This window comes from Paramormyrops kingsleyae, chromosome 13 (assembly GCF_048594095.1).
Source record: "Paramormyrops kingsleyae isolate MSU_618 chromosome 13, PKINGS_0.4, whole genome shotgun sequence".
Taxonomy (NCBI): Eukaryota; Metazoa; Chordata; class Actinopteri; order Osteoglossiformes; family Mormyridae; genus Paramormyrops; species Paramormyrops kingsleyae.
This window is the reverse complement of record NC_132809.1, coordinates 26,322,977-26,344,767: the sequence shown is the minus strand read 5'-3', so window position 1 is coordinate 26,344,767 and position 21,791 is coordinate 26,322,977. Positions and strand designations below refer to the sequence as shown.

Here is a 21,791-nt window from a genome sequence, read left to right as displayed (position 1 = left end):
CCCAGCACCGCCGCCGACCCCTCACCCTGGCTGTGACCCCTGGCCCCTGAGCGTGCCAGGCGTGGGTGTCTCTCATCAAAGCCACCATGTGTTGTTTATGTTCCACCCACCCTGTGACGCACGCTCTCCGGTACCCCCTTGCCACACAGGCTGTGGCGGATAGGGGCTCAGTCGCCGGGCGAGGGGGGGGGGGGGGGGCTTTTTATGGTTCACCCGAGGTGGTATGTGGGGAGGGGAAACATCCTGTTGATCCTGGGGTCCCAACCTTAAAATCTTTTTATTGCCTGTTTGCGCAGAAATAATGAGCCAAAGTGAATCATGGTGCCAGCGAGGAGTGTGATGGATGGATGCAGTTGCTCTGAGGCATCCCAGCAGGGGGGGTGATGTGCAAAGCAGAAGTATTTGAGGAGAGAGAAAATGTATTTCTATTCACTAAAATACACACCCTTTTAACCTCCTCACTGCTGATTCTGCAGCACCCCCCAGTGGTTTAATAATTGATTGATTGAGTGATTGATTGAGTGATTGATTGGTGGATGGATGGATGGATGGATGGATTGATGGAGGGATGGGTGTCCTGCCCTATTCCGTCTGTATGGAGCTGGTGTTGTTAGGCCTTACTGCTCCCTCTCTACCTGCCTGCCTCTCTGCCTCTGTCTCCAGCTCGCTCTCTCTCTTTTTCTGTTTTGCACACACAAACACACACCAGCAAGCAGACACACACAGACACACGCCCAGGCAAACAGGGACAATACACATACACGGGCAGATGCGGACACGCACAGACACACGCACAGGCAGACGCAGACACACACACAGACACACACACAGGCAGACGCAGACACACACAGACACACGCAGACACACACACAGGCAGACACACGCAGACACACGCAGACACACGCAGACACACACAGACACACGCACAGGCAGACGCAGACACACACAGACACACGCACAGGCAGACGCAGACACGCACAGACACACGCACAGGTCTCCCATTTCTCACACCTTTAATGAGCATCTTCCGTCTCCGTGGCCTCGCTGGAGAATCGTGATAAGGATCCCCCCCCCACCCCTGTGGGCCTGCGTCTCTCGTCTTTGTCGTCTCTCTCTCCTGCACGTCAGCCCGTAGTTAGACAGCATTTCTCTGTGCACCACTGTATGTGTTTTTATTTCTGTCATGGCTGCCTCTCGTCATGTCATGTTTTTTGTTGTTTTCTCCTCTTTGGCTCCCTTCTCCGTCCCTCCTGCATGTTCTCCCCTCCTGTGGTCCACCTTCACGCTGCCCCTCCCTCTATGGCTGCACTCTGTGACCCCGCCCTGCCGCCCCGCTCCTTTCTAACCCCGCCCCCACCCTGGCCCTTCCCCCTTGTGCTGTTCGCCCCGCCTCCTTTCCTGTGCACACGCCACTTGTCCCACACTTACACAGATGTCCCCATTCCCACTGCCCCTCCTCCCACACTAACCACTGCCCCTGCTGCTCACGTAGCCCCTGCCCCCCCAGGGAGCGGCCGTGGTCCCACCCCCTCCGCCCCACGTGATGTCGTGGCCTCGCTCGTCTCCACCCGCTTCGTGAAGCTGACGTGGCGCCCTCCCGCCGAGCCCCACGGCGACAACCTCACCTACTCAGTCTTCCACCGGCTAGAGGGGGCAGCCAGGTACGCCACGCTCCTTCTGCACTCCTACACATCCTCCTCTTCCATAGCTGTGCGTCTCCTCCACTGAAGGAGGCTCCTTCTGCACTCCTACACATCCTCCTCCTCCATAGCTGTGCGTCTCCTCCACTGAAGGAGGCTCCTTCTGCACTCCTACACATCCTCCTCCTCCATAGCTGTGCGTCTCCTCCACTGAAGGAGGCTCCTTCTGCACTCCTACACATCCTCCTCCTCCATAGCTGTGCGTCTCCTCCACTGAAGGAGGCTCCTTCTGCACTCCTACACATCCTCCTCCTCCATAGCTGTGCGTCTCCTCCACTGAAGGAGGCTCCTTCTGCACTCCTACACATCCTCCTCCTCCATAGGTGTGCGTCTCCTCCACTGAAGGAGGCTCCTTCCTCCTCTCATCTCCTCCTCAATCCTTCTGCACAGGGAGCGGGTCCAGAACGGCACGCGGCCCGGCGACCTGCAGGTGGCCGTGCAGAACCTCCTGCCAGACACCCGGTACTCCTTCCGCGTGGTGGCCCACAACCGGATCGGCCCTGGAGAGAGCTCGGCCCCCATCATCGTGGCGACCCAGCCTGAACGTAAGCAGCAGAGAGACTCACAGACACACACGCTCTCTTCCATCCTGACTTTCACGCCTGTTCTTGGGAAGCTAATTGAAAGCAATGATTCATGAGCTTGTGAAGAAAACAAACACTAGCCATCACACCCCCCCAGCACCGAAGCAGGCCTGGGTTAGCGACGCGGATCCTGCTAAATGGAGCGGAAAGCCGCCTTCTCCCAGTCGGGCTGCAGGTGCACACTGTCACCCTCGAGGTGTTTGCCATGCAGGTCTTGTATTAGAACCGGCCTTAGAGATCTCCCATGATGCAGCGCTCCAGCATTTGGTCTCTTTCATATCTTAATCTGTGGCCCAACTCGGAGGCCGGCTTCTTGAGTGCCGTTAAGAATTAGTTCTTTATAATCCTGGGGATTGCATGTGTGGGCAGTCGAGGTGTCTAACGGTGTCCCAACCATTATGGTCTGGGGGTCTTCATGGTCCAGAGAGCTTCTGTCTGCCTCTGGCACTGCCCGTCCTTCCCGGCAATTAAACTCTGTGCTGTGTGAGCCGTAGGATGTTGTTGAGCTGTGTTGCCTGTACCCACCTTGTCTTTGCCCCCCCCCCCCCCCACCTTGCTTCGGCAATACAGTCCAGGTGCCTGGCCCTGCGCCTAATCTCCAGGTGGCGTCCGTTGCCCCCACCTCTGTCACGGTCAGCTGGGGGACGCCCCTGACGGGCAACGGCGAGATCCAAGCCTACAAGCTGTATTACATGGAGAAGGGTTTGGACGGAGAGAAGGTGAGACGGGGGGAGGGGTTGGGGGGTAGGGGGCTATTTGGAGAGATCAGAAGCACAGAGACGGGTTATAGAGGCGGGTTGCATTGCTCCGGTGCAGCAGCAGTTTACGCATTCGTGTGAAAACCCCCCCCCCCCCCCCCGTGTTGACCCCAGGATCATCAAACCCACCTCCGCTCCTGTGAGTCTAATTCTTGCCGGGGGATGATTTGAGATGGATGAAGCCCTATCCATCTCAAATCCTTTTACATATCGGCTAGATCAAATTGAAAGACGCCCCCTGAGTCCCAGACCTGCTTTACCTGCTTCCATATTTTTTCTGTCGCCTTCCAGATGTTCCCATACAAACCTTCTTCATAGTGTGATGCTGATGTTTTTCTGAATGGATCTGCGCAGCTGAAAGTCGCTGAAGGAGGATTAGAGTGAAGCTGAGCCGTGCCTGGAATTTGTGCCCCAGAGCCTCACGGTTCGTGTGTCCTGTGTCCCATGGCAGGATGTTGACGTGGCAGGCCTGTCCTACACACTTACTGGCTTGAAGAAATTCATGGAGTACAGCTTCCGCGTGGTGGCCTACAATAAGCATGGGCCTGGGGTCTCCACAGAGGACGTGGCCGTGAAGACCCTCTCTGACGGTGAGGCCGTGTGCTGGTGCAGATGGGATGGACATGGACCTTCTGTAGATGTTATTGTGGTGGATGAAACACCAGTCAGGACCCAGAGATGATTTGGACACCAAAACTTCATGATTGGCACCAGGATATTTGCTCTGCACATGTTTGACTCTGTTCACCTACACCTGTTTGTCCCTCCCCCAGTCCCCAGTGCCCCCCCGCAGAACCTCACCCTGGAAGCGCAGAACTCAAAGGTAAGTGTTTGTAAGAGAACCATTTGGTCAGTTGACCTTCTGGAGCAGATGAAGCTGGAGTTAATATAAGCATAATACACCCAGATCCTGATCAGCCTGCTGCTAGTCATGGTCACCTGGAGCTTTGGTGCTTCTGCCTCTCACAGCTTTCAGATGATGACCTGTGCCACCATTTTTACCTTTCGTCCAGCAGAGGGCACCATTTGCACCAGCCCCCCCTCACCCCACAATCCTGTACTTGTGTACATTCTACCTAATAGCTCTCCTGGAGACAGACTTTTCATTCATGGTGTGCCTTGCTCTTTCTTACCTCAGAGCGTCATGGTCCGTTGGCAGCCCCCGCCCCCCGATACCCAAAACGGAGAGCTGATTGGTTACAAGGTCCGCTATCGCAAGGGGTCGCGCAAGAGCGAAGCGGTGGAGACGACGGGTGGCACACAGCTGTACCAGCTCATCGACGGTGAGTCGGCAGCGTGAGATCCGCCCCCTGGGGGGCGCTCGATTGGGGGCAGGTGACGTCGTGACCGGGAAGAAAATCACCGGCACTTTAATAATCTCGTCAAGTCTGTTTTTTTGTGCGTTTTATGGTGCGGGAGCGGGCGGGAGCTCTCGGAAGTGAGCCTCTGTGTGCTTTTCACTGTGAAAATGAGAGTGTTCATCATCGCAGAGCCGGTTAGAGCCGCTCCCAGCTCTCCAAGGGAGGGAGGCGCTGGAATTAACATTCAGTGCCGCGAGGAGAAGTTCAACAGGCTCTCGTTAGCACCCGGGAGCCGCTGCTGTCCCCGTGTGACACGACAGACGCGCCACCTGTCACCCCCAGGCTGGATAAAGCCAGCTCCCCTTAAGACTGAATCTCTCTTCATCTTCTAATCAGTGTATTTGTTTATTTGTCATGTATGTTAGCAGGGTAAGCCGGATTAAGTATAAGCTAGCTGTAAATGGTGTTGTCAAGCTTTAATCAGTGATGGTAAATAAACTCACATTTACATTTATTTTATATAGCAGATGCTTTTGTCCAAAGCGACTTACAAGTGAGGCAAATAGCACATCGCAAACCTGAGTCATTACCCAGTGTAAGGCTCGAACCCACAACCCTGAGATTAATAGTCTCCTGCTGTACCCACTCAGATATCCGAATTTACTCATTTCAAGAGTTCAGCAAAATGATTCCCACTTTGCGTGAATTTTCTCATCCTGATTTTCCACATGCTGACCAAAAACTCACTGTCAGTCAGTCAGGACCATGTGCAGGTGTTGAACGGCCATCCCCAGGCTGAAAGGTGGTATAGGGACAGCAGACCGGCCACGAATGACTGCTGACATGTTGTTTTAGGTATCTGCTGTCTGTGTGGTTAATTCCTAATGAGGTCTCCCTACTGTTTGCATGACGCTAACAGTACATTAGCCTTGAGTGGTGGCTACATTTAATCAGTCAGTTTAAAATTTACACTCACTTGGGCTAATTGACGCTTTTATCTGTGAGAAACACCCCAGTCCATCAGTGCAGTGGTGTAGCTTTAGCAAGGCCTTGGCAGTTCGAGGGGGGTTACGGGAGGCCCTGGGCTTCGGAGGGGTCTGTCTATAGTGCTGATGTGGGCTCCACCCCTTCCCTAGGTCTGGAGCGTGGGACGGAGTACAGCTTCCGTGTTTTGGCGCTCACCGTGAATGGCTCAGGACCGGCGACCGACTGGGCCACAGCGGAGACCTTCGAGAGTGACCTAGATGGTAAGAAGAGTGAGTGGGTAAGGAATGGGTAGCACACAAAATGCTTCCAGCACCTTCCGTTTTGCCTGATGGCCTGTAGAGACTCCCCCAGTGGTGAGCAGGGAATGCATCAGGCTTAGCTGAGCTGTACTGAGCGATGGTCTGGGCTGTCAAGCTGCATTCGACAGCTTCAGAACATTCTGGAAAGACAGAACCTGACTGGCATTACATGGAGGGTCGTGTCTGGCCAAAACGGGCCCTTTGGCCTAAAGGGGTGAGTGTTGGTTCCATATCACTTTACCCCATTAGCTCTCACACAGGCTAACTGCACGCCTCGCGTCCTGCTCCCGGCATCACCAGCAAGCAGGCTTCAATCATGATTGACAAGCGAGATTTTGGGGTGGGGGGTGAGTTTGCCCAGACGGATCATTCGATTCATCTCCCGTCACACAAGATCGATTTTCTCATCTCCTCTGGCACGAGCTGAATCCGTGGCCCGAGTCGCGGCTGAGGAAGGTCTGATCTCTGCGATTCCTAGTTACAGATTAGGGACTGTGCTGCTCTTCTTGTCAACACGTTTAATGTGCTAAGAGCTGGTCATGTATATATTATGTTGTGGGAACCACATGTTCCCACAATGTGATAAAACCTGTTATTTTGACATTGTGGGGACCATTTTATCAGTCCCCACAAAGAGAAACTCAATTTTATAAAAATCTGTGACTGCAATCAAAAAATTAAAAATGCCAAAAGCCTTGTATTTAGTTTGGTTACTTATGGTTAAGGTTAGGGTTGGGTAGGGGTTAAGGTCGTCATGTTGGAATGTTGGGAGTTTTCTCCATAGAAATGAATGGAGAGTCCCCACAACGATATAATTAAAAACCTGTGTGTGTGTGTGAAACCAGAGTGTCACTGATCTTCTCTTTCTGCTTTTGTTAAACCTTAATCCCAAGCATAGCAGCCGAGATGAAATCGTAGATTGGGTTTCCCCTGAACCAGCCCTACAAGCCCTAATCTTCTGATTAATTTTCTGTTAATTGTTTACTATATCATTTAATTAAAACCGCTTTTGACACTTTTTTCAATAACACTTAAGATGAGCGATTGTAACTTCAGAGGGATTAAAAACATTACCAGTTCATATCACATCCATCAGGAAATTAAAGTAGAACAGTGTCATTTTTTGAAGACATGTCATGTAATTAAGTTTATGTTCAGTAAGTATAATTGAAAATTAGAATTCAGAATTATAAAATGTCTGAATTAGAGCATGTGAGTTTTGCCACAAGAGGGCGATGATGCACATGATTGATCCCTCCCGCAATGACATGCTCTGTTGCAGAGAGCCGTGTGCCGGACGCCCCCACCTCCCTCCATGTGCGCCCGCTGGTGAACAGTATCGTGGTGAGCTGGACGCCTCCGGAGAACCAGGATGTGGTGGTGCGTGGCTACACCATCGGCTACGGCATCGGAAGCCCCCACGCTCAGACTGTCAAGGTGGACCACAAGCAGAGGTTTTACAGCATTGAGCACCTGGGTAAGATGCTGGTGCCCTGGGGCAGGGGGTGCCACTGCTGTTGGGGGGTTATTATGGGGTGTGGACTTTGAACTAATCTTCCTATTGTTGTTGACCCACGCTTAAATTCAGGCTTAAATTCAGGCTTAAATTCATGAAACCCTATTTGGTGTTCTGACCCTGGCCCCCAGATCCGAGTTCCAACTATGTGATCACGCTGAAGGCGTTCAACAACCTGGGTGAGGGCTTGCCCCTGTACGAGAGCGCCATCACCAGGCCGCAGTCAGGTAAGGTAGCTCCCCCCCAGCAAGTGTTCATCGGAGTGGGATGAGGGAACCTCCTCAGTGGTGCAGGGACCTGAGGAGTGCTGTAATTGTGCTACAGCTTATTGTTACAAGATCACCTAGCCATGACTAAACGGTGCCAAAATGCAGTTCCGTTTCTGATTGGTCAAATCTCAGATGGTGGAAAACAAGCTGTTTAGAAGTCCAATGACCATTTAGTTTAGTGGAGCTCTGCCTTGCCCTCAGCAGTACCTTGTTGGGCCAAGATTCTGAGTGGCCTGGTTTTGGATCTGTGATTAAGTCTGCATTGTTTTGTGTGTTTCTTTGTCAGGTTGCTGGGTGACATCACCGTAAATACCTGTGGGATATACCACCACAGAGGGTTTTTTTGATGAAACATCTGATTCATTAGTAACATCCCCAGGTTTAGGCGAGTGGTCAGTAATCACTATGTGGTCTCCCTGGCTAATGGCGAGGTGCAGGGTCTCAGTCTGCACACGCTCGGAGACGTGTGGTCAGTAATCACTATGTGGTCTCCCTGGCTAATGGCGAGGTGCAGGGTCTCAGTCTGCACACGCTCGGAGACGTGTGGTCAGTAATCACTATGTGGTCTCCCTGGCTAATGGCGAGGTGCAGGGTCTCAGTCTGCACACGCTCGGAGACGTGTGGTCAGTAATCACTATGTGGTCTCCCTGGCTAATGGCGAGGTGCAGGGTCTCAGTCTGCACACGCTCGGAGTCATGTTCCCGATTGCTCCCGTTTTATGGGATAAGGCTCTCCTCCTTTATGTAACTTTATGTAACTGAGGATTAAATGGACGCCTTTTTTAGTTACCTAGTCTGAATGTGGCAGATGTGACCCTCCTAACTGGTTTCCGGGATGTTCTGGAATGGTTTTCCATTCTGTGTGTGTTTGCTGACTGACAAATTTCCAGCATTCCGGATTTGCGGTTTCCTAGAGTGATGGACTAGGCAGAAAACATCTGCTCTGCTTCTCCGGAGAGCCCTCTTTAGCCCATGACGTTCAAACCCGGCTGGAGGAATGAGTCCTCCTGATCAGGAGCCAATCATATCTTTACCCAGATTGCAGTGTTTCTCTGCGACCATCCCCTTGAAGTTGGTGCCGGTGCGATGCAGTTATGACCATCACGGAAATTGGGGCGTCTTGCACGTGATTGTAACATTTGAGTTTAAGTAGTCCCCACATCATTTAAATGACAAGGGACATTATTTATGGACAAAATGCCTCTGTGGGTCTGTTTCTATTGTATGCATGAGCTGAGATTCAGAAATGATGACTTTTTAGAAATTATTTTTAGCCGCTGTCGTTGGCACGCTAGCCCCGCGACACCCGCCATGAATCACTCAAACGCAGCATGATTTGTGTAAATGACTCTGCTCTGTTGTAGACACATCATTTCCCCTGTTATAACTGTTGATGTAGTGGAAGTAATGCCTGTGTAGATCACTTAGCTGTCAGTATGTAGAGTGCCTGATGGGCGTCGTTGGCGTAGTGCTCCTTGACGTGCTTTCTAATAGAATATTCTCTCTTTCTCTTCACCTTCTCCCAACTCCATTGAACCCTAACCCCTCATCTTAACCCATTAACGTTTCTCAAACCCTGCCCCTCCCACACCATTGCTCCTCCCACATCATTTGTTCCTTTGATTCCTGTTTGTTTGGGTTTATATTGACACCCCCCATTACCGTTTGCTTGTGTTGTGCTACGTTAACCGCCTGCAGACCCCATAGACCCTGACGTTGATTTCTACGAAATCTTACATGCCCCATTCACCCCAGCACCAGACCCCAGCCCCATGCTGCCACCCGTGGGTGTTCAGGCTTCTGTCCTCAGTCATGACACCATCAAGGTCTCTTGGGCCGACAACTCGCTGCCCAAGAACCAGAAGATCACGGACAGCCGGTGGTACACGGTGCGCTGGAAGACCAATATCCCTGCCAACACCAAGTTCAAGGTACGCCTACCCTGGGAGGGACAGCTAGGAACATCCATGCCCCCCTGGCCCTGGAGGGGCTGAATGACATGGGGAGACATTGGGTTAACAGGAGCTGAAGAGCAAGTGTCAAGAGAAACATGCTAGGAGATACCTTAATAAAATCCAGAAAGGATGTATATGTGACACCTGACAGCCCTGCAACACACAGAACAGACAAACTGACACGCCTAGGGTGTAAAGAACAGACTTACAATGGTGTTACCCATAATACTGTCTGTCAGCTGCTGGTCTGTGTGTCTCCTGGTGCCAATGCTGAGTCAGGGAGCCTGGCCTCTCTACATTCCCTCCAGAGGAGCTTCCTGTAAAGGTGACTGTTGGACAGCTACGGACGGCTTTTTCGGGGGGAGGGGGGGGGGGGGGTTCTCAGCTATAGACGGGCTGTCGCTGAATCATTTATGCAAAAGAATCAAGGTGGTAAGTGTGTGAGCGTGTGGGGGGAGGGGTGTTAATTGCTCATATAAAGCTGCTTTGTGGGCCTAACCCTCCTGAATTCATGCCTGTTTGGGGCTCCCTGAGCTGGGTGCTAAAGATGGGGGCCTCGGTTCAGCCCTCAATATACCCCCCACCGCCCTCCCAAATACAGCAGGCAGGATGCCAAACTCTGGCCTGTGTGCTGTGGAGGACCTTCAGGGGGGACGTGGCACACAGCCAGGCTCTCCTCTTTGGCAGCCAGATCGCCCCCCCCCACGGCGCATGCCTCTGCAGCGAGGTCGCAGGATACGATGGCAGCATCTCTCAGGCGTAGACACAGAGCGCAGGGCGCGTTCGGGACACTAAATCAGAAAGAATGTCTCTCTGCTCCATCTGCTTCTCAGTCTCGATCTGACAAGCCGGATCCTGTCATGTTTAAAGCTTATGTTCATACTAACCAAGGAAACAAATGCAGCATGTATATAAATCTTTACCTGTTATAAGGTAAAAGGTATTTCTGATCGATTTTCCCAAGATAAATCTCTTCTGCCTGCACGGTGGAAGACATGTCAGAAGGTTTCTTAAAAAAATATATATATATTATCCCATAACTGTTTCAGCATGTATTTGGCGCCACCAAGTGGCTGAGATATGAAGTGATGCCAAAATTAGATGCTTTTCTTGTTTCAACAACTTTCATCATATTTAAAGCCATTCAGTCTGGAAATGTGACATTGGCACTTCAGAACATAGGCCGCTTGTGTAGTGCTTGGTGTATTTAATTCCTTTTTTGGCTAACTGTCAGCAGGTCTGTTGTGTTTGTGTAAAACATCTCAGTGTGAAGAATCAAGGTTAAGGGTTGTTGAGCATGTGTTTACTGGATGATATGAATTTTCAGTTATGAGCCCCCTGACTGTGCTTACATGCCCCTCCCATGCTGTTTCCCCACCCTCCCTCCAGACTGCAAACACGACCACCCTCAGCCACATGGTGACGGGCCTGAAGCCCAACACGCTGTATGAATTCTCGGTCATGGTGACCAAGGGCAGGAGGATCAGCACCTGGAGCATGACGGCCCATGGGACCACCTTTGAGAGCAGTAAGCGGAACCCTAACACCAACCATTCAGGGCCGGGATTGAGACTGGCAGGGTGAAATGGTGCTTTTCCACTGCCGTGCAGGAGTACCGGAGCCGTACTGCAGAAAGAGACTGGTTACAGTACGGTTACAGTGCAGTTCCAGCTTGCTTCGGTTTTCTACTGCAGAAGGGTTGGCTCAGTAAAAGCGTTTCCGGGTTTGTAGAGTCGCAGTGATGTAAAACCAAAGAGACGCTTATTTACTGTTCATATGGCGTACACCATGGTTTACTGTGCGCTAATTTCTTAATTTTCTAACACATCTGTGAGACACGTTATGCAAACATCAAACATTAGCAGAATTAGCATCCACTTGTGCTAATTTGCGTTACGAATCCATTCTGTTCAGCTGTTCTATGGTGCTCTTTTAAGTAGGAGGTTGGAAATTGAAAAAATTCTGAGTTATTGATAATCTAATTTATACATCGCATCATCGACCAATCAGATGATGGTGATGCAACCAGCTTGGTTGGGTCACACTTCTGTCAGCGTGGTTATGGCTCCGGTATGGCTCGGTTCCTGGTGGCAGTGGAAAAGCGCCAAAAGATGCGCTGCTGTGTTGTAATGTGAATCTCACCTCGCCTGAGGTGTACACCATCGTGACAGCTGGTATGTTCCTCTGCAGTGTGACCTGGTTCTCCGTTGAAATGACTCTTCTCCTCCTTGCTGTGTGTTTTGGGTGGTAGATGGAGAAGTGATAATGAGCTCCACCTGCTTTGAAAAGATTCCCCATTATGCAGGCTGTGAAAACCAACCTCCTGCTCTGTCCTCAGTTCCCAGCTCGCCCCCGAAAGATGTGACGGTAGTGAGCAAGGAGGGCCGTCCGCGCACCATCATCGTCAACTGGCAGCCCCCCTCAGAGGCCAATGGGAAAATCACAGGTTGGGTTTGGTGGGGGGGGACATAGTCCACACCCGTTTGTGTTAATGAGAGCGATTCTGATCTTAATAATAGAGGTGGAAAGTTCAGGTCCAGAAAGTTCAAATCCAGACCAAGATTTTGTTTCAACCAACCACTTGAGTATGAATAATCTCATTTACAGAGTATTCAGCAGGTTGGTTGGACCAAAATCTTGGTCTGGATTTGAACTTTCTGGACCTGAACTTTCCCACCCCTACTTAACTTAACTCAAAGACTGACAGCTGCTGCTCTGTACAGCTCTGTACAGCTCTGTATGCAGGATTTAACCCTGTCTCATCTTTTATTTGAGTCTTTAAAGTAACTCTGGACAGTAGATGACGTAATTTCACTCAGATTTATTCCACGGTATCTAGGACTTTGGTTCTCTTCACCACAACGGTTATTTGTGCCACAGAAGGTGTCTTTGGGGAATGGCGTTGTTGTAGTGGGGGAGGGTACAGGCCTTCATCGCTCCCCTCACCCTGCCACAGGCTACATCATCTACTACAGCACAGACGTCAATGCCGAGGTGCACAACTGGGTGATCGAGCCCGTGGTGGGGAACCGGCTCACACACCAGGTGCAGGAGCTCACCCTGGACACTGTCTACTACTTCAAGCTCCAGGCTCGCAACTCCAAGGGCATGGGGCCCATGTCAGAGGCCGTTCAGTTCCGCACCCCTAAGGGTAAGTGCAGCACCCGATGGGGCGCTCTCTCCTTAATCGCCGGATATTCTGCTTCCTCTGCACCTGTGCAAGTCTTTTTAGTTTATTTCATTTAATATTTTGGTTTCATTTGACTTCCTTCTGTGTCTTTGCAGATTGTTTGGTTTTGCTTCGGATTATAATTATCAGTTCCCCTTGTGGGGAATGTTCACTTTTCACTTAATAACTGCACATCATTAGGGAGAAAAATCCCATTGGAATTAGTTACATAGCGTAGCAGTGCAGATAGGCCTTGAAATATGTTCACGGTTTCATTAGTAAGTCCCCAGAACCACCGCTGTATGAAGACCTGACCTTCAGCTGAGGAACATTTGGTTACCAGGGCTGCTTTGTTTATAGCTCGACTGCGCAGATCTGCTGTTTGATGAATGCCATCTATATATCCCTCAAAGACAACTCCCTCTGCCAAGATGTCATTGAGGGACTCAAGCCAAGCTCTCAGCAAAGCCTTTATGGGTCCAACTTGGCTGTCATTTGAGTCCAGTATTCCCATAGTTTGCCAGCCCATGCGGTTGCTTGGACATCGGGGATGTCCCTGGATTAATTAGCCGTGCCCCTCCCCCACCCCTTGCTGGGACCCAGTGACTCCCCCACACCGGCCTCCTCCCTAACCGATCTTCTCTCCCTTTCCTTTTGCTCTCGGCCTCTTAGTGGAACCTTCTGACAAAATGCCTAATGACCAAGGTATCGATCTCACATTCCCTTTGTCATCCCACCTCCTACCCACCCCCCACTGATTGTTTACCAGTGATAAGCCTTTCGTCTCCTCTAAAGTCCCATCTCCCATTCCATGATGACAGATTGTTCTGCCCAGTTGAAACAAGACAGTGCTGTGATCGCAGAACGTCTCTGATGTTTACTAACCCTGATCCCCTGATCTCACCTTCATGTTACGAAATGACCACAGCTCAGGAAATGGACCAGCTGTTTTAGACCCAGCAGAACCAGTCGAAGCCCATGTGGCATCCTAGACAAGCTTCCCTGCTGGCACCCCCCCTCCGACAAAGCAAAACTATCTTGCTAAGTCAGCACCCTCTCTTATGTTAGCGCCCTAGGCGCCCGCCTATGTTGCCTAGTGGCTACAGCGGCACAGAGACCCAAGCATCCTTTTCATTTAATAAAGAGCTTATTGTTATCAAGGTTAGGATTCAAAGGCAGAATGATCGGTATATAATGATTGGTTGACAAGCTCCTCTCTCCTGCAGCATCCGGTCCAATGAAGCCTGGTGGACGAGGTTCTGACCCAGACCACAGCCCCAGGTCCCCATTTGGTAACGTACCCTCAACCACGAGGTCCATTGCACTGGTCATACACAGCTGGCATTGCTAACACACCAGTCCCGTGTCTGTCTCCATGGAATCCCCACTTCAAATTTGCTCTGATGCGGTGAATGGATTCCCCCACGCTGATTTTCAGCTCAGTAATGACTATGTGTGGTGGAGACATTTATACTTCACAACAAAACAGGGAGATGGTGTTTAAGTGAGAAAGCTAACGCTTTTTGGTCTGAAATCACAGCATATGTTCACACATATACCTTGCGCTGTTATTTTAGTCGGGCTGATTTATAGCAAGTGACTGTACGTTATATTTTATTTAAATTTATATTTAAAAATGTAATTTTATATTATAATTAAGGCCAGTTCAAAGATTAAGCCAGCAGATTCTGAACAATCCCCACTGCCCACTGCGTACCTCCCATCCAGATAAGCCCGGCATGTCAGGCAGCAGTGACAGCCACCTGCTGGTCATTGTCATCGTCATCTCAATGGGGGTGTTCACCATCATCGTGGTGCTGGTGGGGGCCTTCTTCTGCACACGACGCAGCAGCTCCCATCAGAAGAAGTAAGTAGGAGGGCGAAATAGTATTCATATTCAGTTATTGCATTGTTGTTACTGTCATGTTACTAGCCTCACATTGTAAGATCATGTTGGTAGCCTCACGTTGTTAGCGTCATGCTGCTAGTCTCACTTTGTTAGCGTCATGTTGGTAGCCTCACGTTGTTAGCGTCATGCTGCTAGCCTCACATTGTAAGATCATGTTGCTAGCCTCACGTTGTTAGCGTCATGTTGGTAGCCTCACGTTGTTAGCGTCATGTTGGTAGCCTCACGTTGTTAGCGTCATGCTGCTAGTCTCACTTTGTTAGCCTTAGGCTGGTAGCATCATGTTGTTAGCCTCACATTGTTAGCATCATGTTGTTAGCACCATCTTGCTGGCCTCATGTTGTTAGCGCCACGTTCTTAGCATCATGTTGTTAGCCTTATGTTGTTAGCGTCATGTTGGTGGCCTCACGTTGTTAGCGTCATGTTGGTAGCCTCACGTTGTTAGCATCATGCTGCTAGTCTCACTTTGTTAGCCTTAGGCTGGTAGCATCATGTTGTTAGCCTCACATTGTTAGCATCATGTTGTTAGCACCATCTTGCTGGCCTCATGTTGTTAGCGCCACGTTCTTAGCATCATGTTGTTAGCCTTATGTTGTTAGCGTCATGTTGGTGGCCTTACGTTGTTAGCGTCATGTTGGTAGCCTCACGTTGTTAGCGTCATGCTGCTAGTCTCACTTTGTTAGCCTTAGGCTGGTAGCATCATGTTGTTAGCCTCACATTGTTAGCATCATGTTGTTAGCACCATCTTGCTGGCCTCATGTTGTTAGCGCCACGTCCTTAGCATCATGTCGTTAGCCTTATGTTGTTAGTCTAACATTGTTAGCGACAGCTTCCTGGGAAGCTGGTAGGTTGATTAAGTCTGAGCCTGATTATGATTCAGATAGACTGGGTTCCTGGATCCTCCCCATGATCGTAGCCTTTCAAGGCCTGACCTGTGTTTCCTTTGCTGTCGTTTCTGTTCCTCTATAGTTTCATTTTGCTATACGCTTCTTGACTCACAGTTCTGTATGAAACCCCTACCTGTGATAAATGCCATGTGATATTTCAAATTGGCGGCTGAGGCCCTCACTTGCTCCATGAGGTGGTCCTATACCACGCAGCCAGCTGACAGGCTGACTTCTGCCCCCCTTCGCCCTTATGACATCACAGGAAACGGGCGGCCAGCAAGTCCGCCAACAGCTCCCACAAGCATAAGGGCAGCTCCAAGGACCTGAAGCCACCAGACCTGTGGATCCACCACGAGCGGCTGGAGTTGAAGCCCATGGACAAGTCTCCGGACCCCAACCCGGCTGTGAGCGACACGTCCATCACCCACTCCTCCCAGGACGTCGTGCCCACTGACACCAGCGTGACTACTTCTGGCCACCAGAGGCGCAACTCGTACCGCGGTAAGGCTGTCACCGTGGAAACTCACCCACTTTAGAGAGATTCATACCTCACTATAAGCAGAAGCTTGATACAGCCTTCATTCTGTGTTGAAGTAAATGAAACTGAATGAGATTGAGTCTAGTGTAAGGCAAATCTAGATGACATCTACAGGTGTCAGGGTTTCAATAATCCCATGATCAGATCTAACTGTGAAATGCTTCCATGATTAAGCCAGGAGCATCTCCCAGCCTCCTCCACCAGGGGGTCGATGTTCCAACATGTATGGGGGTTCCAAGTATTTTGCGGGGGGGGGAGGTCAGGAGGAGCCATTGTCATGATGAATCATAACGTTGGGCATGCAAGGACCACCTGAGCGCTCTCGTTCACCGTCCACAGGCCTCGAGGCAGAGGACAGCGTGTCGGCACTCGGAGGAAGGCGTGGGATCAGGCCCAAGATAGTGATGCCGTTTGACACGCAGCCTCCGCAGCGTGAGTGTCCCCCCCCCCACCAGGCACCACCAGTCCAGCGTCTCAGGTTCACCAAAGGCCAAACCCAGTCTGCTCTGATCGATGGCATCAACAGTCACTTCTTAATGACTCCTGGCCTGTTCATGCTGCTGTTTCAGGCTCCCTAAGGGGCATGTAAATCAGCCAGGCGTGATGTTAGATGGTGAATTAATAAGTAGAAAAATAACAAGCCTGTCACTGTATGTACATCTAACTCATTCACTGAAGTGTGTGTCCCCATTTGTCACTTTAGCGTGTGTCACGCGTGTTCCTTTGCGTGTTTGCCTCCGTTACCCATGCTGAATCACGTGTGCTTGTGTGTGTCCATCCGCAGCTGTGATTAGTGCCCATCCCATCCGATCGCTCGATAACCACCACCCGCTTGTGGGTGGGGCAGCCCCACCCTCATGCGGTCACCTCCGCTACCCTGTCAGCCTTGGCCCCCCCGCCCCCCCCCAGTCAGACCTGTCTGACTCCGCAGGTAATATCCCTGGTAATTTCTAACCTTCCATTCATGGTCATTCACATTCCATAATGCCTGTGATAAGCAATGAAGACCCAATAATGAATATCCTCGGGGCATCAATATCCCCAAGATGCTCTGCTCTGTCTCTGTTTCTGGACAGTGTTTCCAGTAGTAGCGACACCCAGCTGGGCCTGTTAAGCTGAGCAATTATAGAATATAGCCAGCTGGCCCGCTATCTGTAGGGAAGGCAGAGCAGCTGGGATTGTGACACTAGGTGGCGCACTCTTAAAGGGGCCATTTGTCTTCAGTAACCTGCTACCCAGCCCACCCACCGCGTGACGCCTGTACCTGTGCGGTTACAGAATCTGCGAGAAGCACCCCCAGCGTGGAGCCGCTGCCGGGCTCCATCCCGCACAGCGGCCCGACTGAGCACGCTCAGACCGAAGGCGGCTTCCACGGCTCTGCCCCTGATGCCGAGTCTGGCTTCCACCCCCCCACTGCTCACGTCCGGCCCTCACACCCTCTCAAGAGCTTTGCTGTGCCCCCTGTACCCGCGCACGGCCCCGCCTTTGAACCAGCTGCCCTGACAGGTCAGTCCTTTTGGATCAGTACCAAGGCTCGCTTCACAGTGTATCTTCCTTAGGTCCCCCCCCCCCCAGGTGCTCAGTGGTATGGTGCTGTCGTTTCAGGCCCCCCCAGTCAGCTGGCCTCGGTAAAGACTGCCTCTGTCGGTACGCTGAACCGGGCACGCCCCCCCATGGCCGTGACGGTGCCCAGTGCCCCAGACATCCCCGAGACTAGCAAGATGCTCGAGGAAGCAGAGAGTGTGAGTGGATACCCACCCCCCACCAAATCACTTCCCCTCCAGTACACCAGGGGGCGTGTGTAAACCCTATTGTACTGCAGGCAGATGATTCACACCAATTCAATGCTCTTGAGTTTTGTGCCTCCCAGGCACGCCTGAATGAACCTTAGACGCAATTAGTCTACTCAGCAAACGGCTACTGAACGGCATTACTTAGAAGGTGACCTAAAGGCGCTCCGATATGTCCTGAATGTGGGATTATTCCCTTGTGTCCGCAGTGCACATCACCGTTGAGTTTTCCCTATTTCTGTAATTATACACTCGTTGTCCCATCCTTAATTTGACCTGTATTTTTTAATGATGTTTTTCCCTCTCATTTTTCTTTCTCCTGTGCTGATGTGCTGCTCTGTCTTTGTTTGGCCGATATATCTTTCTAACCACATTGCTGCTTGTTCTAACTCCCATGGATTGTTGGGCTCTGTGTTATTGTCTTTCTGCTTCTTCCTCATGCTTTGGCTCTTAAATATAACCTTATTCCACACCTCCCCCCAATTCCTTGATTTATGTTACAGTCCCTCTGACCCATGTCCTGCCTCCCGTTCCCTCCTATTCTAATCTGCAATGCTTCCCATTTTCCTGGCCAACTGCTGACTGGCTCCGCCCCCAAATAGCCCCACCCCTTGCTGGCTCCGCCTCCGCAGTAACACTGTTCCCTTCCTGCAGAGTTATGAGCGAGATGAATTGAGTGAGGAGATGGCTCACCTGGAGGGGCTGATGAAGGACCTGAACACCATCACCACTGCATGAGCCATGCGCCACGTGGGCTGACCGTCCGACAGGCTGCATGGACTGACTCATATCAAGCTTTGAGGACATCATCTGGCTTGACTCACTTTGTCTCAGGAAGTGAGATGGCCGATTTTAAGAGAGCAGCTGCGTATCCTTAGGAATAAATTACCTTTTTTCGTTCGCAAGTCTTGGTGCTCACTCGTGAAGACTGCTCTTTCCAGAACAACAAACACAACAGACAGAGGCTTCCTCTGGTTGCCGGGGGAACCCATTTCGAAGGAGGTGACTTTAGCACCCCTCCCTGAGATGGAGGGTGCTGTGTTTTGTGGTGCTCGCCCCTGAAGCCCCCGCTGCGCTCAGACTGCAGGGCTTTTGTCGTTAACGTGCGCTTTCTGACGAAGTAAACATGGAACCACAGTCCGTCATTCCTACCGTCTGGACATTTTTATATCGACTGTTCAGTATGAAGGCCTCGTACCTCCCTCCTTTGTCATATATTGTGCCATGCTTTTATTATGGTCTGATATGTTGCTGATATGTATTGTTTTATATTCGTATGCATATAGATATGTATATATGTTTTTTAACTGCCTCATTTCCGTTCTGTATTGTTGTATTTCCGGAATCGCGGATCTCCGCCGCGGACACGCCGCTTGTCATTGATTGGTTAACATATGCTGTTACCTGGGGGGGGCATTTCCAAGGATTCATATGTGCAGTACGCCACCTCCGTCCCCACACACACCCATTAGCTGTTCTAGGGGGATGTGTGAGAACATCCCACTGGAAAGTGAGTGTCCATCCCTGCTGTCTGTCACCTCAGGGGTCTGCAGGGTGACAGCAGCTCCAGGTCCCCTTTGCTTTGCCGCGACGCTCTCCCTGCCTTCCAGCCAAGAAGCACAGATGCTCTGAGGCCTTAGGGGGCCTCTGTAGACCCCAATTCTGCATCCCTTGAAGAGTAGTGAAGCTCAAGGTTTGTCCCAGAAACACCACAGCTGCCCCCCCGCCCCCCGCCCACCAGCGCACCCCACTGAACACACATCACCGCTCTCTGACATGATCACCAGAGTCGCCCCCCCTTGCTCTCTGTCTCCCACCCCTCCACCGCCCTGGTTCTAAGCGAGGCTGCTGGGCTGGGTTCTGTACGGGCTGGCTGGGCCCTCATGCTGGATACAGCCTGCTGATCATACTGGTCACCAGTGCAGGGGATGCCTGGGTGAACTTTGTGTACAGAGTCAGTGTTAGAAAGAAGTTACCAGAATGCTCGTGTGGCAGACGCTGCTCTTAATTTTCCCCATTTTTACCCAAAGAGAGAGGTCACTGCAATCGCTGTTCCCCTGCACCTTGCTGAATGTCACACTTCTCATGAATTACATCTTCTTGAATGTTAATGTAACTATGAAATCCTGCTTCTGAAAACAAAAGACGTTTCTAAAGGATCGACCGGGGGATCGTTTGTTATGTTGTAAGCCGAATAGTATTGCACTTTTTCCCACAATTTTCAGAACTGCATTTCTTACGTATCCTGTGTTTTTAAGAATAAAACTGTTTGTGTGATTGTAGTCTGCAGGCCTGCTGCTGTTTGGTTTTGTACTTTTCTAGGAAATGGGGTCACAGACACATTCTTCTGCATTTTTTTAAGAATCTCTGTGGCTTAAAAATAAGAGACCAGAAAAAAACACCACATTCATTATCCTGATTTAAAGTGGTGCTCTGATGCATTTTATATTCTGCATTTGGGTGGAAATGCGGTGTTGTCAGTATATTGCATGTCTCTTTGATTCTGTGTTTAAAGGGATGATTCTGCTGATTATTTTCTCTGGCAAACATGGCAGCTGTGAAGTATATCCCTTTAAATCCACCCAGAGTCTCCATTAGAGCCTTTTCCAGAGATGTAAGGACTGAAGAGGGTGCTTTGATTTCGTATGAAATACTGATGTTCCGAACCTCAGATGAGGTTGGCTCCTCATACCCACAGAGGCTCACACTTCACACCTCCCCAGCTCACTTTCCTGCTTTCTCTCTTCACTGCGAGATGCTGTTACTGATTTAATGGGCTGGTTATAATTAGCTATAGGGTTTGGAGGTGGGTATGTGACACAGGAACCTTCTACACATGGTGCCTCCGCAGGCAGCGCTGTCGTCTCACATCTTCTGGGCTGGGGATTTGCATCTCACCTGTGTGTGTGTGTGTGTTTGTGTGGCCCCCACCATGTGATAAAAACCTGTTGTTTTGACATTGTGGGGACCATTTTTCATGCAAATGTAGTCAAAAAACTAAAGAGAGAGAGAGACTTTATTGTTGTCATTGTATCAGAAATACAACGAAATTTTGTTTGGTAGCTCACGGCTCAGCAGCAAAGAGGTACATTAATGTACCACATTAATATAGAATACAGTCTCGTAGACATGGTATAAATATGAATAAAACCTAAGATAACTATTAATAAAATACTATATATATATATATGTATGTATGTATGTATGTATGTATGAATGAATGAATGCAGGGGTTTTAGGTTGTCATGTTGGGAGTAGAGTTTTCCCCATAGAGATGAATGGAGAGTCCCCACAAAGATATAATTACAAACCTATGTGTGTATATATATATATATATGCGTGTGTGTGTGTGTGCGCGCATGTTCACCCCACGCTTTATGAAATGTGCTCCCACAGTTCAGGGACATGCAGTTAGGTGTCAGTACGTTGCCCATGCTGTGTGATGATGTATGTTCTCTGAGATGGCCAGACGTCTTATCCAGAATGTACCCCAGGCTTGTGTCCTGTGATAAAATAGACTTAGACTTAGGACCGCCTGTGCCCACTGGTCAACAAGCTCTCTCCAGTGCCTTCTGTCTTTCCCAGTGTCCTCCATTTCTTCCCATTTAATGTTAGTTGGCGTTAAGTCTTCTTTAAAGGTGTGATGCCAAATTCTATACTGTCTGCCTGGCATTCTTCAGGAAGATGCGGTACGTATATGTTCGGCAAGGTGCAGTCTTCATTGTGCGACATCTTGAGATCACTCTGTATTACAATTTCATCATTTGTGTCATGATCGTAGTATGAGTCCTCAGGTATTGGTCAGAACCAATGTTGTCAAAGATTAGATGAACGTTATTGCTCATGGGGAGGAAAAAAGGTAATTGCTCCCCGTCGGGGAATCGAACCCCGGTCTCCCGCGTGACAGGCGGGGATACTAACCACTATACTAACGAGGACTACGGTCAATATAGTCCATGAAAGCTTCCTGTCAGCCTACCAGGACCTGACCAGGTTAAATGGACGGATGCCTGAAACGTATAATGAAGTTTAATATGACTATTAAAAACAGGCTTCACCATCTCAGTGATGCTACTTCATATTTTTGTTCAAACCGCCAGCTACCACTAGAGGGCGTAACAGACTTTTGTACG

At 50.2% G+C, this 21,791-nt stretch overlaps 1 protein-coding gene and 1 non-coding gene across 6 annotated transcripts in view; one reads left to right on the top strand and one right to left on the bottom strand.

Annotated features, from left to right (window-relative positions):
* The window catches only part of LOC111857388 (neogenin-like), a 70,192-nt gene extending 50,252 nt beyond the window's left edge, over positions 1-19,940 (top strand). The window contains exons 8-29 of one of the 5 annotated variants that reach the window (XM_023838192.2): positions 1,433-1,661; positions 2,091-2,245; positions 2,855-3,003; positions 3,494-3,632; positions 3,816-3,865; positions 4,181-4,325; positions 5,480-5,590; positions 6,912-7,106; positions 7,277-7,372; positions 9,112-9,344; positions 10,758-10,896; positions 11,707-11,814; positions 12,325-12,519; positions 13,210-13,242; positions 13,764-13,829; positions 14,266-14,404; positions 15,593-15,831; positions 16,208-16,300; positions 16,653-16,799; positions 17,147-17,374; positions 17,474-17,610; positions 18,162-19,940. In XM_023838192.2, the coding sequence (XP_023693960.2) occupies positions 1,433-1,661; positions 2,091-2,245; positions 2,855-3,003; positions 3,494-3,632; positions 3,816-3,865; positions 4,181-4,325; positions 5,480-5,590; positions 6,912-7,106; positions 7,277-7,372; positions 9,112-9,344; positions 10,758-10,896; positions 11,707-11,814; positions 12,325-12,519; positions 13,210-13,242; positions 13,764-13,829; positions 14,266-14,404; positions 15,593-15,831; positions 16,208-16,300; positions 16,653-16,799; positions 17,147-17,374; positions 17,474-17,610; positions 18,162-18,170 (3,035 nt within the window). In that variant the 3' untranslated portion in view covers positions 18,171-19,940. The remainder of the gene's footprint in view (positions 1-1,432; positions 1,662-2,090; positions 2,246-2,854; positions 3,004-3,493; positions 3,633-3,815; positions 3,866-4,180; positions 4,326-5,479; positions 5,591-6,911; positions 7,107-7,276; positions 7,373-9,111; positions 9,345-10,757; positions 10,897-11,706; positions 11,815-12,324; positions 12,520-13,209; positions 13,243-13,763; positions 13,830-14,265; positions 14,405-15,592; positions 15,832-16,207; positions 16,301-16,652; positions 16,800-17,146; positions 17,375-17,473; positions 17,611-18,161) is intronic. The other 4 variants (XM_023838186.2, XM_023838195.2, XM_023838196.2 and 1 more) reach the window with 4 other exon arrangements.
* Positions 19,941-21,524: 1,584 nt separating this feature from the next.
* Positions 21,525-21,596, bottom strand: trnad-guc (transfer RNA aspartic acid (anticodon GUC)). The gene has a single exon. It is a non-coding gene; the product is annotated as a tRNA-Asp (tRNA).
* Positions 21,597-21,791: the final 195 nt, after the last annotated feature.